Source organism: Pleurodeles waltl, chromosome 9, assembly GCF_031143425.1.
Source record: "Pleurodeles waltl isolate 20211129_DDA chromosome 9, aPleWal1.hap1.20221129, whole genome shotgun sequence".
Classification (NCBI taxonomy): Eukaryota; Metazoa; Chordata; class Amphibia; order Caudata; family Salamandridae; genus Pleurodeles; species Pleurodeles waltl.
The window spans coordinates 992716751-992733262 of record NC_090448.1 but is presented as its reverse complement, the minus strand read 5'-3'; the positions used below and the strand labels follow the sequence as shown (position 1 = coordinate 992733262).

The 16512-nt window shown below is 40.5% G+C and overlaps 1 protein-coding gene across 4 annotated transcripts in view; it reads left to right on the top strand.

Annotated features, from left to right (window-relative positions):
- The window catches only part of BBOF1 (basal body orientation factor 1), a 107421-nt gene that overhangs the window by 40214 nt on the left and 50695 nt on the right, over window positions 1-16512 (top strand). For all 4 annotated transcript variants that reach the window (XM_069208508.1, XM_069208507.1, XM_069208506.1 and 1 more), the window contains exon 2: window positions 4879-5128. In XM_069208508.1, coding sequence (XP_069064609.1) covers window positions 4879-5128 — 250 coding nt within the window. The remainder of the gene's footprint in view (window positions 1-4878; window positions 5129-16512) is intronic.

The following is a 16512-nucleotide window of genomic DNA, read 5'->3' as shown; positions in this document are numbered from 1 at the left end:
AACCTTCTGTTATGTTTGTCTAAACCATGGGATTTTTCTTGGGAGACCCAACTCCATGAAGTAGCTGTTTGTCTTCTGCATGGAATATTTTGGAGGAACCCTTTCCTATGCCTGTTGTCTCCATGGGATGTCTCCATAGGTTGTTTCCCAGGAGTGCTGACTTCCAGGAAGTATTTGTCTGTCTTCTTCATGTGATGTTTTGGAAGAACCATCTTACATGTTGTCTTCCCCATGGTATGTTCTCTGGGAGGCCCTGGTTCCATAAAGTTTTTGTCTGTCTTCTTCGTGGAATTTTATGGAGGAACGCTCTTCAATATTTGTTTTCTCCGTAGGATATTTCCTAGGAGTAACTGCCTCCTTGAAGTGTCTTGGTTTTCTCTATAGAATATTTCTGAGAAACCCTCTTCTATGTTTATCTTCCTCATGGGATGTTTCCTAGGAGGCCCCGCTTCCACAAAGTATTTGTTTATCTTCTCCATGGGATATTTTGAAAGAAACCTTTCCTGTGTTTGCCATCTCTATATTATGTTTTGAAGGACCCCTCTTCTATGTTTGTCTTCTCAAAGGGATGTTTTGGAGAATCCCTCCCATATGCTTATGTTTTCCATGGGGTGTTTCCTGGGAGCCTTCACCTCTATGAAATATTTGTTTTCCCATGAGATCTCACCTCCTCAAAGAAATCACCCACCTTAGTTTGTAACCTCCAGAGGTTGAGCAAGAATGCTCTCACATCAATGAAGTGTGTATTTTTGTATCTATATTAGATGTTTTAGGGGAACCCTTAGCTCTGCCTTCTTCATAGGCTGCTGTAAGCAATTGATCCCACCACTGAAGTGTGCATGTGTGTCTGCTACATGAGACGTTTTAGGGAAACCCTCTAATTTATTTACATTCACCATAGGATGTTTCTAGTGAGCTCTTGCTTTAACAAATTGCATTTCAGATTGTCTATGCCATGATGTCAAGGACTGGATGCTGAGAAGGGTCTATTGAGAATCCTTAATGATTGCCTGAGGAAGGGGTTACTCCTCTCAGCAGTCACATACTACTTTGCACAGAATAATATACATAAAAGGTGTCATGTGTCTCATCAAAATGTAGGAGGAAAAATCCACAACAGGGAAAGAAATTCCCTTGGGCAATTGTATAATTTGTGCTTGCCTATGAAGATAACACAGAAAGAAACAACAAGGCACTAAACTGTTTTTAATATCAGGAAAGGTAAAAGGACCAGGTTAAACAGGGGCATCATCCAGAATGAAAACAACCCCAACTCTTGGAAGTAAAAATCAGGGACAATAATAGAGCAAAAATCTTAACAAAAAATCAAGGAACCTATGTGTTGTAAAACATCTTCCTAGCATAAAGCCTCCTCTTTATCTGCTTCAAACCGGTTCTGATATTATAGAAAAGGACTCAGCAACATCTTAGATCAGGAGCTTCATACATCCTTTACATCTTGGAAAAGCTTAACTGGATATTTATTTCCACCCTTTCTAAGAAGAAGTTCCAGTTTGACATCCTTCACCCTGCATTGAATTCTGAGATCCTGCAACTATTTATGCTCTGCATTACTAACGGAGCACTTCCCAGGTAACTGTAAGCATGAAAGTACAGGAGCATCCCAGGTGGTGAGGACACTCATCAGCAGTCCGAGAGCTGCATCTGACAACGTGCTGAACCAGGATGCTCTCTGGTATGCGCTTATAGATGTTTTCTGCACAGATCCTGGTACACATGTAACATATGCCTCTATCATCATGCTCCAATTAGGGTGCCTTTGAAAGAAACAGTGATTTAATAAATGTGCATGAACTGCAGAAGTTTCTTCTGAAGGGAATTCACTTGGGGCATATTCTTTCCAATAGATCTAGTATTAAAGTAAACCGCAAAACATTCAAGAAACACACATTTCATATTGCTTATATCTATGTTGTACCATACTTGGTGGAGGTTCAAAAGGAAGTCAGTCATATAGTTCAGAAACACGTAGCTTCAATTCACAAGAGGGAAAAACAGAATGAATCTTCCAGGTGTGAAGCAACTTTAACCGGGAAGGCACAGGGTTGATCCAATGAGTTAGCTCAAATGGACCAAAAAAATGGTAAAAATCCAACTTGAAATGTATGAAGTGGGACAACCGAAACGATAGCTAAACCTTCCCTTCAGGAAAAAAGGAAACAAAATGTGATCTTAATTTATCAGCATATTGCTTGATCTTGCTTTTAGAATGATGTAAACTGTCTGAAACGTGTTGTCTATTCTTCCATAACTAACTTAAATAATTAGTAGTTGCAGGGACTTAAAGGCCAATTTAAGGAGACCATGACCATCTTTGCATAGAAAAGAAAGGTAAAACTTTTGTAGCCCTATGATTAGCATTGTTGTAAAAACAATATCACAATTTGTAAATAAGAAGCCCATGTGTCTTAAGTTGCATCAATTAGCATTTTAAATATTGCTCAAAAACGTTGATTAGTTCCCTTTGTTTACCTATTTGACCGGAAATGATACCCAGAAGGTAGAGTTTGTTCAGTTCTCTAATGCTTTACACAAAGCCTTGAAAGAACTTTAGAAATATTAAGTACTACTATCGGGGATGACAGTGTGAGGTAATCCACGAAGATTAAAAATAGCCACCAGAAAGCATTGGGCCTTTTCTTCAGCCAAAAGGAATCAGAACAGAGGAGAGCAACTAGCCATCTTTGAAAAAGTGTCTACTGCAACCTCATCACATGGTGCACTTCTGAGAGTGGATAATGTGTTATACAATCTGTAGAAAGTGTATGAAAAGGTCCATGTGCAACAACGACGGCCCCTCCGCTAAGGCTGAGGAGTGTTGCCTCCCTGCTATTAGCAGTGCAAAAAAGAAAATGTTATTATCATTTTATTTTTCAGTGAGGAGCCAGGTTAGGGCATGGCGGGGCTGGGCTGTGTCACAGGGAGGAGGAGTGGTATGTGCATCATAAGTGCACATGACTGTTTGGCCGGCCGTCTTGGGCTGGCCAAACAGACATATGCACTTAGCATTTCTCCACCGACTGTATTGTACAGCCGGGTGGAGAACATGCACAGGCTCCATCTCCCAGTCTGAGCATTGAACCAGACTACTCAGACCAATCGCAATGCTGCTGGTGTCAGCAGCGCCATGATTGGCATAGGGGAGTCTGGGAGCCTGTGTGCCTCCGTGCTTCCGGGAGTTAGGAAGAGAAGAGGACTGAGGAAAGACAGCAGCCGTACATAGGTAAGTGTTCCTTTTTTTCCCCTCTTCCCTGCCCTGCCACCCTCGTTCCATAGCAGCCACCACTGATGTGCAACTAGTAAAGGCTGCACATATCCAAAAGTCTTAAAGTGCAAAGATCTTTGATGGACACAACATATTCCTGGGCATCACAATGAACAGATGGATGCAAAAAAGACCATAGAACCAAATGCAAAGTAGTCTTTACTCTTCTATATCCAGAGATAACTGAGTCCTTACATATCTTCATAACATGCAATTGTAATTCTTTAATGGGATTAAAGATAGCTTGTTGACTAAAATACAGCTTATTTTATCGAACCAGAAGCTGTTCTTTTACGATCTAGATTTCAGCTAGAAAAGAGTGAAGTAACCAACAACACATTGTGGAGGCTTTAAAGGTTGCTCATAAGTGAGTGTGGCTCTGGATAACAATAGGACTAAGCACCTGCTTACACATTCTGTGAATCAGAAATACGAGTCACAATGAAACCAAAATGTGCAGAGAAAATGCCCCCGGAAAAATAGTTATTACAGATCTCCATATTACATGAGAGGTCCTTAGCATCACACACTCCGAGACAGGCCTCCAGATAACGCAATACAAGAAACTTTCAAACTGTGCACTAAATGAGTCGGACACATTGGGCGGGTCAAGGATGGAGGGATTGGAATGGGGATTTGATGTCTGAGACTGTACTGATGTGGACTTTCTCTCTGCTATGCTTATTTCTACAACAATGATGACGTCAGGCGGTTGTATTATGTTTCTGCATTTATATTACTTAAACCTAATAAAATTTGTTCAAAAAAATTAAGCTTGATGGCTATGCCTACAATGAAAATTTCTGAAAAACTGCATATTCTGATTACTGAGTTTTAATTTCAAACTATTTAGTGCGCATCAAAAAATGTTTTTATTTGGTACACACAAGTTTCGTACCTAAGCGCTCCTAAAATAACCACGTTTTTAATAATGAGACAGATAAAAACAGAATATGCATTTTAAATTAAATTACAGTTATTTTTCCAAAGTTTAAGTTAAAAATTAAATTCCCATCTAAACTAAAAAATATTTTTTAATATGCATTAATAATTATTAAACGTGATTATATAGAATTCATAAAAATTAATGTAGCTATATTTTAACAAGATGATTGTTACATAACATTTTTAATTCCTAATAGGCTAGTAAAATAGCTTAAAAATCGTTTATAATTACATAATCAATGTGTACTATTTTTATATTTTTTTTACATTAAATTATATTTATATTTCTAACTATTTTAAATAATTTAATGTTATTACCCATTATTTCATATGGGCCTTTATTTTAATTCCCTACCTCAATTATTTTCTATGACAGGCTGTTGCAGAACCAGTGGTTGGCCATGTGTGGTGGTGGGCTTATAGATTTGCTAGTGTTTTTTTTTTTTAATAGTGACGTGCATTTGAGAATAAGCAAAAAGTAGTAAACATACTCAAAAGTGTAAGTTACCTTTGTGAATCAGGCCCTAATTGTTTTTCCTTCCCACTGAATCGGTATGGTAGTTCTTACATCACAAAGTGTGTATCTATTAACCTTTTCCATAGTGTGCATTGCCTGAGTGAAGAAAGTACCTTTTTCCCTCCCGCAGAAAGAAGAAGGGGGGAAAAGGAGAATCCCGTCTGGATAAAGAGTCAGAAGTTGAGCGAGCAAAGGCTAATGCTGCTCTCTGGGAAGCCCGACTGCAGGTGACAGAGTTTTCCAGGGTGGAGTATCGAGAAGCTGCTCGCAGGCTGGCTAGGAACAATGAGGAGCTAACACAGCATCAGTACCAGATTGAGAAGGACACAGTGGATATCATTGGCTTCCTAAAGCAACAAGATCAGCAAAAGGACGAGCTGGTATGTACTGAGCATCCTTAAGCTAGGCAGTCATTCTAAACGTATGGGAACAAATTATTGTTCAACACGCTTTAGGTACTACCGGTGTAAATTGTCCGTTCACAGTGCATTACAAAACATCCTGCCTAATAAATATTATGAAGGCAAGTCACAATTTGCAACCATTTGTGATTGGCTGTAAATGCAGGGATAGAGGCCCTAAAGTGGTAACAGACTGCTTTTACATTTGATTTACTAAACAAGAAATATTTATTATAAAAAACAGGTTGTATCCATTAAAAGGACAGCTGCTGCCTTTAAATAATGTTTCCCATGAGGGAAGACATCAAAATTAAAATGCAGTGGTCCTGTGGAACACTGCCTGTTCCCACCCTGGCTTTGCACACAATATCCAAATAAGAAGTTGTCACGTGGGGAAAGTTTCTTCATTGCAAATAAATTACAGCTTCAAATGGAGCTGATAACTGATCCATGGTTTGCGACCCTCAAAGCAGTCACAAATCATTGATACATCTCTTTTGGAATTTCAAATACGAGATGGATGCCCTTTTCAAACAACCTCCTACTTGTGATTTCTTCTAGGGTCACTAAAGGCCCTTTAAAGAAAAGGGCATTTATACATTACCAAACATGCAAGGTTTGTAACTATAAAATTGTTACATACATCTGTTCCCCAGTTCTTATATACTTTTTGATTTGTTTTCATAGCTTACCTTTATTTTGCAGGAAACAAAAATCCTACTACCACCTAATAGTTCTGAAAATCTACAAAGCAATGCAAGTTTTCTTTCCCTTTTTCATATTTCCTAAGAATATCTCTTGAATGTCTTGGAGTATCCATCTTCACCTCTTCAGTCTCTCAGAGACAGACATTCTGTCCATGATTTTTAGATGGTGATGCAAGTAGGCTGCAAATCTGATTGTGTTGCGTGAGCCAGAAACAAGGCTTCCTTAAAACCTTTTGAGTCTTCCCCTATGGGTCCTGATAGGGATCTAGTGACTCCTGCAAGTAGCCCTTTCCTGGTTGTCTAGTTTTCTGGTTTTCTAGTTTTCTAGTTTTTTTTCATCCTGCTTACATTCATCCTCATCTTCCCAGGACTTCATAATCCGTCTCATTAATTTATCTACTCTCTCATTCATTCAAGTTTTTGCTCAAACTGATTCATTTAGTCTGTCCAACATAGTGTTTGTTTTGAGGATGGCATCTCTGATTTTGGGCATCATCTCTATTTGTGGCTTGTTCTGAGAGAGATGAGGTTGTGGGTGGCTTCAGTCCTGTGGAGTCTTCCCGAACAGTTTCTTTTCTGGCCAAGGCAAAGTAGGATCTACCTTTTTTCTTTGAAGCATTGTTTAAATTTAAGATCACAAGTAGTTTCTGCACATGATTTGGTGCGGTTGCTGACAAGAATGGTTGACTTGATGGGTCCGATATTCGGTATTCTAACTTAAGCTAAGCCCTCTGCTGGGCTGAGCTCTGTTCTGCATGATGGATGTGACTAGGCTGTGCGCCGGGCAGGCACAGGGGGGCATGGGATAGACATCAGGCTGGCTCTTGACTGGGCTCCAGACTGGCTGGCCTCTCAATTTTGCGGGCTGTAGGTCTTGTTGGGTATGACAGAACTGCAGACAATGTCGGGCTGACAACAAGGCTGTGTAGCAAGATGTTTAAAAAATCAAAGTAAAATCTAGCACCCCCAAACCCATCTCACAGCAGGGTACAGACCTCTGGGGGAAGTCTCCAGAGCTCCTTATAGGCCTTTATCCATTCCTGCATCTGGTTTAGCCTTAGAGGTAAAATGTATTTTAGTTTTTTTCTCTGGTTCTACGCTATGTCTATATTTTGCCCCAAACCTATTAAGTCAGTAGATGTGTACCAATTTGGCAACCACCTGCAATCTTCAGTTTGTGATCTGGTGTTTTGTTCATTTATACGACTTGTTACCTCTGTGTTAATTTACATTATTAATAAGTTGTGATTTTTTTAAACGATGGATGCCAATCGGTCTTTTTGTTTTGATGGTACCCCGTGAGCCACAGTTCTGCTTGCTGTTGACATTCATATGAGCCCCTCCTGATGAGCATGCCCAGGCTGTGCTTAATGATGGTGCCCTAATGTTCACCACAAGACTCACATCCACACCATAGTTACCCCCTCGAACATACCCTTATTCAACAGATCAAATATTCAATTTACTGCTAGTGATTTCTATAAGTATTAAAAGCAGGCTCAATCATCCAAAGAATTGGCCTTCGGTGAACTGTAACTGTATTCCCGCCTCTGTATTCTAACCATTGACTCTCCCCCATATATGTGCCTCTCAGAAGTTGTACTTCTTTGCTTCCCCTAAAAAATCATAATATAGGCATATAAATATACTAAAATTTTCAGGGACAGCAGAATTTACGATTCTAAATTCAGTCCTGGAATATTTTGGATAAGTGTACGTTTTTGTGCCTCTGGAACATGGAGGTTGAAAGTATAGGCACTGTGCATGCTTGCAATGCGTGTGCATGCTCAGTAAAGGGTGTAGGGCAGTGAAATATGGGTAGCGTCAACATAGAACATCTGCACATTCACAAACAACTTTGAGAGCCAGTTTGATCAAATTCTCAATCGGTTGTGCTGAACACCGGTAGTAGGGTGCTCAGGCTTGTAGGGATCTACCCTGTACAAGCACTCAAGGCATACCACTCCATATCCTGTTACAGGTGTGAACGTTTGTTTGCCTTTAAAGCCTATTTGGTCAAAAGTCTGATTTCAAAGATAATAATTTCTATCTCAAGTATTCTTCCCAGTTTTTTATGAACTGTCTGTCTTACTGATGGTTATGAAACTCATTGATTCTCAAGAGCACTTAAAAAGCATCAATTTTTAAAACCACTTCCCCCAAATTTCACTGACGATAGCCAAGCCTCCTTTCTCATCAAACAACTGGAATTTGAGCTGTGAAGTCTCACAAGGGTATATTCTTCAACTTTCTTGTTTACCCCCTACAAGTACCCCTTCATTGGGCATGGCAGTATTCTGCATGTAGCTGATGACAGTCCATTAATCTTTGGTCTTCTGAAACATCAACAAGGTAACTCAGAAAGCCAGGCCTATGAGAAAAAGGTATGTTGTCTTTCCATTGAGTGTACCTGAATGGCAACAAATTTCCTTAAATGAAAGCCATCAAAAAACTAAATTCTATTTAAATCACCGCAGCGGACAGCTTGTCTCAAACCCCGTTCCATCAAAAGTAGTTGGTAAGTGAGGTGTCTAGATACATCTCAAGCTGTTGCTTGATTCACGGATCTCCACGGTTAACCCCAAAGGCTTTTATCAGCCAAGGGTGCTGAAAGAAATTTCCCATATGTTCAAAGCAAACTTCATATTCCCGTTGCTAACGCAATAATACGATCGGGAATTAACTACGAAAAGACAATTTACCTAAAACTACCACCCAAACTCCGAAACCAACTTTCACTAGTACAAAGTGCAGCGGCTAGGCTGACTGCAAGACCCCTCACCCGGCACCCGTTACTCTTGCTAATGCAGAGCTAAGTACAAAGCACTGAACATTGCCCACGAGACAAAACATGGCAGCAGTGCTGCACCCATGATGTCTTATCTAGTAAAACCGTCCTTTATTCACTGTCCGGACTGCTTCGGGACGCTAACCACAACATCCAGCACAGTACATTACGGGAATTTCTCAGCTGCAGCCGCCAAACTGCGGAATTTCTTCTTTGAATCAGAAAGCGCACGGAAACCCAGCTATTTAGCATGTGATAGCAATTTTAACAGACACGACACCCCCAATTGTCCTTCTCTTTGGCCTTTGCACAAATCTGTTTTGGTCTCGAAGGTTTGTTCTACCGCACCGAGGAGATTTAGCATATGAGCACTATATTAATATAATTGATTTAACATAGAATAAATGATCTACTCTTCTGTGTGCATGTGTCAGGGGATGATAACTGACTAGTTAGTCAGGTTTCTATATCTCTGGGTGTCAGGGTGTTAAAATCGACAATCAGTTCATCAAATCACTTTGGAGGTCTGTGTCTGAAGCCAGATGTACAAGATTTTGAGATTTTGCAAACAAAGTTGCATAATCTCAGAGTCTCAAAGACAACTGAAGCAGTGCTAATGGCCATAAGTACAAAAGTTTTCAGAAGTTGCAAACGGAACGAATTGCAGAATCGTCCCATTTGCAACTGCAAAAAAGCATTTTTTAATGTACAAATGCCAAACATGCACTTCTCTAACTTGTTACCGAATTGCAATTTGGTTTAGCGATTCCGTATTCGGAAGGGGCAAGTTTATGGCGTTGCTTCCAGCTATCGAGTCACAGTGACATGTATCAATGTTTTGCGACCGAATTACGATCACAAAACAGTCATTTTTTAGGCTACTGAAAGGCAAAGGTAACTATTCACAAATGGAAAGGCCTCCCAAGGGGACCCCTTCTCCTTTCTGAATGTAAACAAATTATGTTTAAAGAGCAAGGACCACTGCATACTCCTAAACAAGTATTGACAAAGCCAATAGGTCTCAACTATGCAAGAGCTATTGGCTTTGGCAATATGTTTTAGCAATGTTGTTTACCAGTGTAGTGCTGTTCAGCATGTCTAAAAGTTGGTGGCATAGAGGAGAGTGGCGTGGAGTGTCATACAGCGGAATGATGAAGAGTGGTGTTGAGTGTTGTAGAGTGGAGTGGCATAGAGTGTCTTGTATTAGAGTGGCATAGTGTGGAGTGGCATAGAGTGGCACACACTGGAGTGGCATTGAGTAGGGTGGACCAGTGTACAGTGCATTGGCATAGAGTGTTGCAGACTATAGTGGCATAGAGTGCAGTGGCATTGAATTCAGTGGCTTACAATGCAGAGTGGTATTATACAATGGCATAGAACAGAGTGGTGCATAGTAGAGTACATTGGAGCAAAGTAGAGTGATGCAGAGTGCAGTGGTGCAGAGTGTTTTAGAGTGGAATGGCATAGAGTGTCTTGTATTAAAGTGGCATAGTGTGGAGTCACATAGAGTGGCACACACTGGAGTGGCATTGAGTACGGTGGACCAGTGTACAGTGCATTGGCATATCGTGTTGCAGAGTATAGTGGCGTAGAGTTCAGTGGCATTGAATTCAGTGGTTTACAATGAAGAGTGGTATTATGCAGTGGCATAGATCAGCGTGGTGCATAGTAAAGTACAGTGGAGCAGAGTAGAGTGATGCAGAGTAGAGTGGCGAAGAGAAGAATAGAGTGGTGCAGTGACATAGAGTAGTGTGGCGTAGAATGGTGCAGAGTGGAGTGGCATAGAGGTGAGTGATGCAGAGGGCAGTGGTCCGGAATAGAGCTGGGTGGTACAAAGTGGCGTAGAGTGTACAATACAGTTGAATGGCACAGAGTGCAGAGGCATAGAGTGGTGCAGAGTAGAGTATAGTGCCATAGAGTGCAGTGGAATATAGTGCAGTGATGTAGAGTGGAATAATGTAGAGTCCAGTGGTGTAGAGTGGAATAGTGTAGTGTAGAGAACAGTGGCATAGAGTACAGTAATGCAGAGTACAGTGCAATGACAGTGCAGTTGTGTAGAGTGCATTGACGTAGAATGCAGTGGTAAAGAGTAGGGTGGCGTAGAGTGGAGTGGTGCAGAGTGGAGTAGAGCGGTATAGAGTGCAGTGGCATAGAGTAGATTATTTCAGAGTAGAGTGAAGTGGCGTAGAGTAGAGTGGTGATGAGTAGAGTACAGTTGCGTAGAGTGGTATACAGTATAATGGCATAGAGTACAGTGGCATAGAGTGCAGTGATGCAGAAAAGGTTAAAGTTCCGTTCATTGGATTGGCGTAGAGTTCAGGGGCATGGAGTTGAGTGTTATAGAGTAAAGTGCTTTGGCGTAGAGTGTATTGGCATTGAGTGCAGTGGCGCATAGTGCAGTGTTTCGGAGTGGTGTAGAGTACAGTGGCATAGAGTGGAGTTGTGCAGAGTAAACTGGTGTGGCCTAGACTGGAGTGATGAAGAGTGCAGTGACGAAGAGTGCAGTGGGGTAGAGTAGAGTGCTACAGGGTATAGTGCAGTGGATTAGAGTGGAGTGGTGCAGAGTGCATTGGTGGGGAGTGGTGTAAAGTGGAGTGGTGCAGAGTACATTGCAGTGTTGTGGAGTAGTGTAGAGTGGATTGGCGTAGAATGTAGGGTTCATGGTGTGGTAGCACACTGCTGTAACAGACAATACATTTTCAATTGAAATTATCATTATATTTGCACAGACATACAGTTTTACTAATAAAACTCTACAGTGCACAGACGAAAATGTGTGGAAATTGCATTACCCAGTTTAAAGATTTGTTTTGATCATGTTAAAGTATTTGTTTCCAACACACTTTGGAAATAACAAAAAACTTGCTTCATTTTGTGCGTTCATAATTCTGATTTATTCTGAAATACCTACACAGATAATTTAAACGTTATTGCGTGCTAGGAAAAAACTTTTTCCTACCCCCGGTATCCAGCAAGATTGTCACATAAATTCTCTCACTTTGAAGTCATAGAAAGAAAAGTAAACAAGCACCCTTGGAAGACAGAACCTGACATTTGACCTTGGTCTTTGAATGCACAGCAAATGTGATGAGATTACAAGGCCTGTTAAAAGAAAGCGAGTTTGTGGAAGGATACAGAAAACATGGTTTAGCCAACGGGAGGGACGAGTTAAACCTGGAGAGCCTAAAACAAATAAAGCCAGCAAATGGGAAGCCAGAAAGTGTGAGTTATAAACTACAAAGCCAATTGTAATCGACGAGCAGAAAACATTCCTAGGTCAACTTTCTGAAAGTCCCCAAAAAGTCTTTAGCAAACCAGCATCTGCACGGTCTGATGAAACTTAAACGTTTAATTTTCGTTTTTTTAAACATAACCCATTTTACTTTTAGGAAATTAGGCTGCATTAAAAAAAAAGGTTGCTTTATAAAAAATCAGTCAGAGACATGGTGGTCTGCTGACCTTAGCAGACCGCCATCCCTGTAATGGATATCATTCCTAATGGGTAGCAAAATGCAACCCACTTCATTAATAATCATGCAGTATACCGATTTGCAACCCATTAGGAATCCCTATTTAACAGATGTAGTTATCTTACTTTAGGAATTGCAATTTACTAATTGCAATTAGGTAATAATCGCATTTAGGAAATCACAATTCCTACTATTTGTACAAATGGCCTTTAGTGTCTTTGCAATGGACAAATAAAATACAACACTTCCGTGTTCATTGCTAGCATTGAAAATGTATAGCTGAAAACTTGAAATTGATTATAAGCTCAAATAATGAAGTGCTTGAGCTAAATAGCAAATGCATATTTGCTCATTTCAAATTATATGTAAAAAAAGCTAAATTAGAACATTTGATTAAAAGGATGGAAAATTGCCACCCCATTTAACACTAAGCCAAATCAAGACACTTTGTATAAAATGCATCTCAAAATACAGCATAGTCACCCACAGTGGTTGGAATCTGAACGGTGTTGAGACCGTGTTCCTACTGTCTGCTGGAAATGAGAGAAGTTGGAGAAGCAGGAGCAAGAGTCTGGACAATTAAAAGATTATTCTAGGGGTGTCCAGTATAGGCCACCAAAGGCTGAATATATGGCAGGTGTTCAGGATAACCATTGACTATTAATATAGCTCAACTTAGATTTATTGGATGTGTATTTATCTTATTTAGCTATAGAGAAAATATGTAATGGAATTTGCCCCTGCATTAGACACCGCAGTGTACAACACAGCAGCCTAAGGTGGACTCCGCTAACAAATGGTCTAAAATATGGGAGAGATGGCGTACTTACACAGGGCTGTGAGCTGTGAAAGAGATGTTCGTGGCCAATACTGGTGACGGAGTAGGGCAACGCCAACATGTTCCCCAAGATGATGGGGGTGGAGCCAGCTTGGATACTGTGTTAATGAAAATGGAAATCTAACAAGCGTTTTTTTGAAACACATAAGTTGGACACCACTGTGTTATCCTTCTGGAAGAAACTGAGAAAGGGACAAATAGGTTGTATAGGTTATCAAGAGTGGTCATGTATATGATATTCTAGGCACTAGATTCAGTACCAGTAATGATCTATCACCCTGAGAGGAGTCAAGCACTATACACACGTATGTGCATGTTTTTGCCTTATAACTAAAGCTCTTAGGTTTTCCGTTTTTACTGATTTTTACAGATACATACAGAAAGAAAACCATCCATGTTCTTGTTTGTATTTATTTTAAAAATCGTATCATGACCCTTATACACATCTCTGATATAGCTTATCAGAAAAGTTGAGTATGTGCTGCAGTGATCCTTCCACTATGAGCAGAGGCACTGAGATGCTTCAGCTTCCTCCTGTGAGCCTCTACCTCTTCAAAGGAGATGGCTTTACCTGATCTTTCTCAAGCAAAAGGATGTCCCTCTTCTCCACTTTATAAAAAAATGTACAGTCAAAGAAAGGACTGACCATCTTTGTTAGCCAAAAGGTCTTAATAACCAGGCTATAAAGAAACCTGTATACAAAAGAGACTAACACAAAGATTTGGATATGTGATATTTGAGTATGAGGTATGATTTTGATATTAGGTTAAACAAAGAACCTCGGAGCACAAGTACATACACAGTAATTTTCCGTCATTAACTTATCTTGAGATAGTAAGGAAGGCATTTTGCTTGTTTGTACTGTTTTTCCATCTGCACGTAGGAGAGTACAACTGCGTTGAGAGACAACACAGTCGAAGAGTGATAAATGATTGTGCATTTAAACATAATACAATGATATATAAATTATAATATGAAGTCAACCTAGAAGCCTACATAGCTCTTGAGCTACCAATGGACAACATAAGAAGCAGTCCTTTTACAGAGACAAAACTGGCAAAATCTGCATGGACCTCCAAGTGAATATGAATGACTGAATAGCATTTCTGAAGCAAACTATTACCCCAAGTATGGGTTGTTCTGGAGCAAGACTATGTGAGGCTTTTACGTGAGCGCTAATCAAGGTTAAGGCAATCCATCTGCAACAATTCAACCTTAACCTGTGTGAGGAAGGCCTGCTGACATTGCTCAGGACAGACAGAAATCTAGATCCTCCTCTACCTACCTATCAGCAGCACAACACAGTGAACCAGAAAAAAGGACCAACTCACAGACACAACCTTACAGTTGTGCTCTTCATTTTTCTCTCAACAAAGTGAATACATTACTTTTTTAACCTTGTCATCTTATGTCTTATTCCACAAGACTACTAGCTTTTGTCACCATTAATCCCTATCTACCTGCTTCCTCTTTCAGAGTTACTTACACATCATCAACCACAATTTAAAATGAATGCAGCTGAAACTCAGTCCACACATTCGACTGGACGGTGAGACTATGCATTCAGCACCAGATGCCTATGTAATGAATACCACCATATACAAAATAGTAAGCTGCAACTGAAAAGCTCCAAATTTCCTGATAATAGGTAACCACACCACATGCTCCTTTTCTCATGGCCTAGGAAATGATCACACTTTTATTATCAACATAGAAAACCAAAAAACCTTGCAATCTGTTTTGTCCACAAGTTTTCCATACATTAGATCAGGCCCCCCATGAGGTATAGAAATCATCAACTCTGGACACTGAGAAGGGCTATTACTCCGTCTTCAAAGTTACAACAGTCCAGGTTATGAACACAGAAATATGGAAGCTACTGAAACTATGAAAACAATGCACCAGTCTCTTACTACTATTTAAGATATTAGACCATATCACCCACCCTTGGAAGAGCTTCAGTTCCTGCCAGTGCACCAGAAGATACAACTCAATATGTTGGACATTGTCCACAAGGTCTATGGGGGGTAAGCCCAAAATATGCTCAAAATTGAGGACTGTTCTGCCAACTCCAGACTATGCTGGCCCAATCTCTGGTTGAGTTGTTGAATCTGATGTATGTATCTATCTGGCATTTGTATAGCACAAACATTGCCAAATGCAAAAGAGAACTGTACAGGACCAGAGTAGGGATACAGTTAGGTGATTGGAGAGGTAGCTGGTTTGTAGAATGTTACTGAACCATGATTCAGTGCTCTTTATAGAGGTGTGTCTTCAGCTATTTTTTAAATTGCCGCAGGTTTAGGGCAGTCCTGATGGGTACATGGATGTTGTTCCAGGTCACAAATACATAGATGAAAAGGCTGTTTGGCTTATTTGTGGTTTTCTATATTTAGTTGTCTCCATCCTGGTGGTGTCCTGGATGTGGGTGTGCCAAGAGCCACCATTGATGGTGAGCTTGTCAATCAGATAGGCGTGGGTATAGTTGTGATAACTGTGTAAACAATTCAGCTGTTTTTAATGATGGTGCGGGCTGTCATGGAGAACCAATGGAGTTCCGTCAGTATGGGGGTGATGATTTTTCTGCAGGCCCTGGATGAGGCATGCTGTGAAGTGTAGGATGCCTTAATGTGGGCATGAATTTGGGAGGTGGATGAGCAGGAACTTTCCACCATTCAAATGCAATAGTAAATGGGCTTGAACAGTAGTTGTGAAGTCTCACTTTCATTAGCAGAGAGAACTGGTACCAGGCTGTCTTTGATTTCTTGCTAATGTGTACCTTGACAATAAGGTTGTTGTCCAGGGGAATCCAAGTGACTTGCCTCTGGGTTAGAGTTGGGGTTCAGAACCATTAAGGTTAATGTCATTGAGCCAGGTTTGTACTATTCCTTGCTTGTTGATCTTGGCAAAAAACAGGAATTCTGTATTGGTGGGGTTGGGCTTTAGGTAGGTGTCAGATATCATATCAACCAAATGGTGTGGTAACAGAGTTTGTTGTCGTTGGACATAAATATTTTGAAATAAATGTTGTTAACAAAACTATCACTCCAATCTAACTAATAATAAAAGTATCTATACCCAATGTAATGCTATTTTTGTAAACAATATTCAATACACAAAATTAATGTATGTTATGTTATGTTTTGAGGGTTTGTAGAGGACGCTTATCACCTGAGGGGTATCCAGGTGCTGGAGTAGGTGAGTACAGCTATTGGGCTACTAGTCGAATATCCAGGTTTTCAGTTTCTTAGGAATTTGAGAAGAGATGGGGAGGTCCTGATGTGGTGTGGATTGTTGTACGAGGATTTGGCAGCGATGTAAAAAATGGAGCATACTCCTGACTTGCTCCTGCAGATGCAGGGTATTTGCGCGAGGAGAAGTGAGGTTGAGCGCAATTGCCTGCTGGGTTAGTGGAAGTTGAGGAAGTGGTTGACGTAGGCAGGTCCAACGTTGTGGAGAGCTTTGTATGTGAGCAGTTTGAATTCGAATGGCTACGGGATTGGTAGCCAATGTAGCTCTCTGAGGTGGGGTGTGATGTGTGCATTGTGGGGGATGTTGAG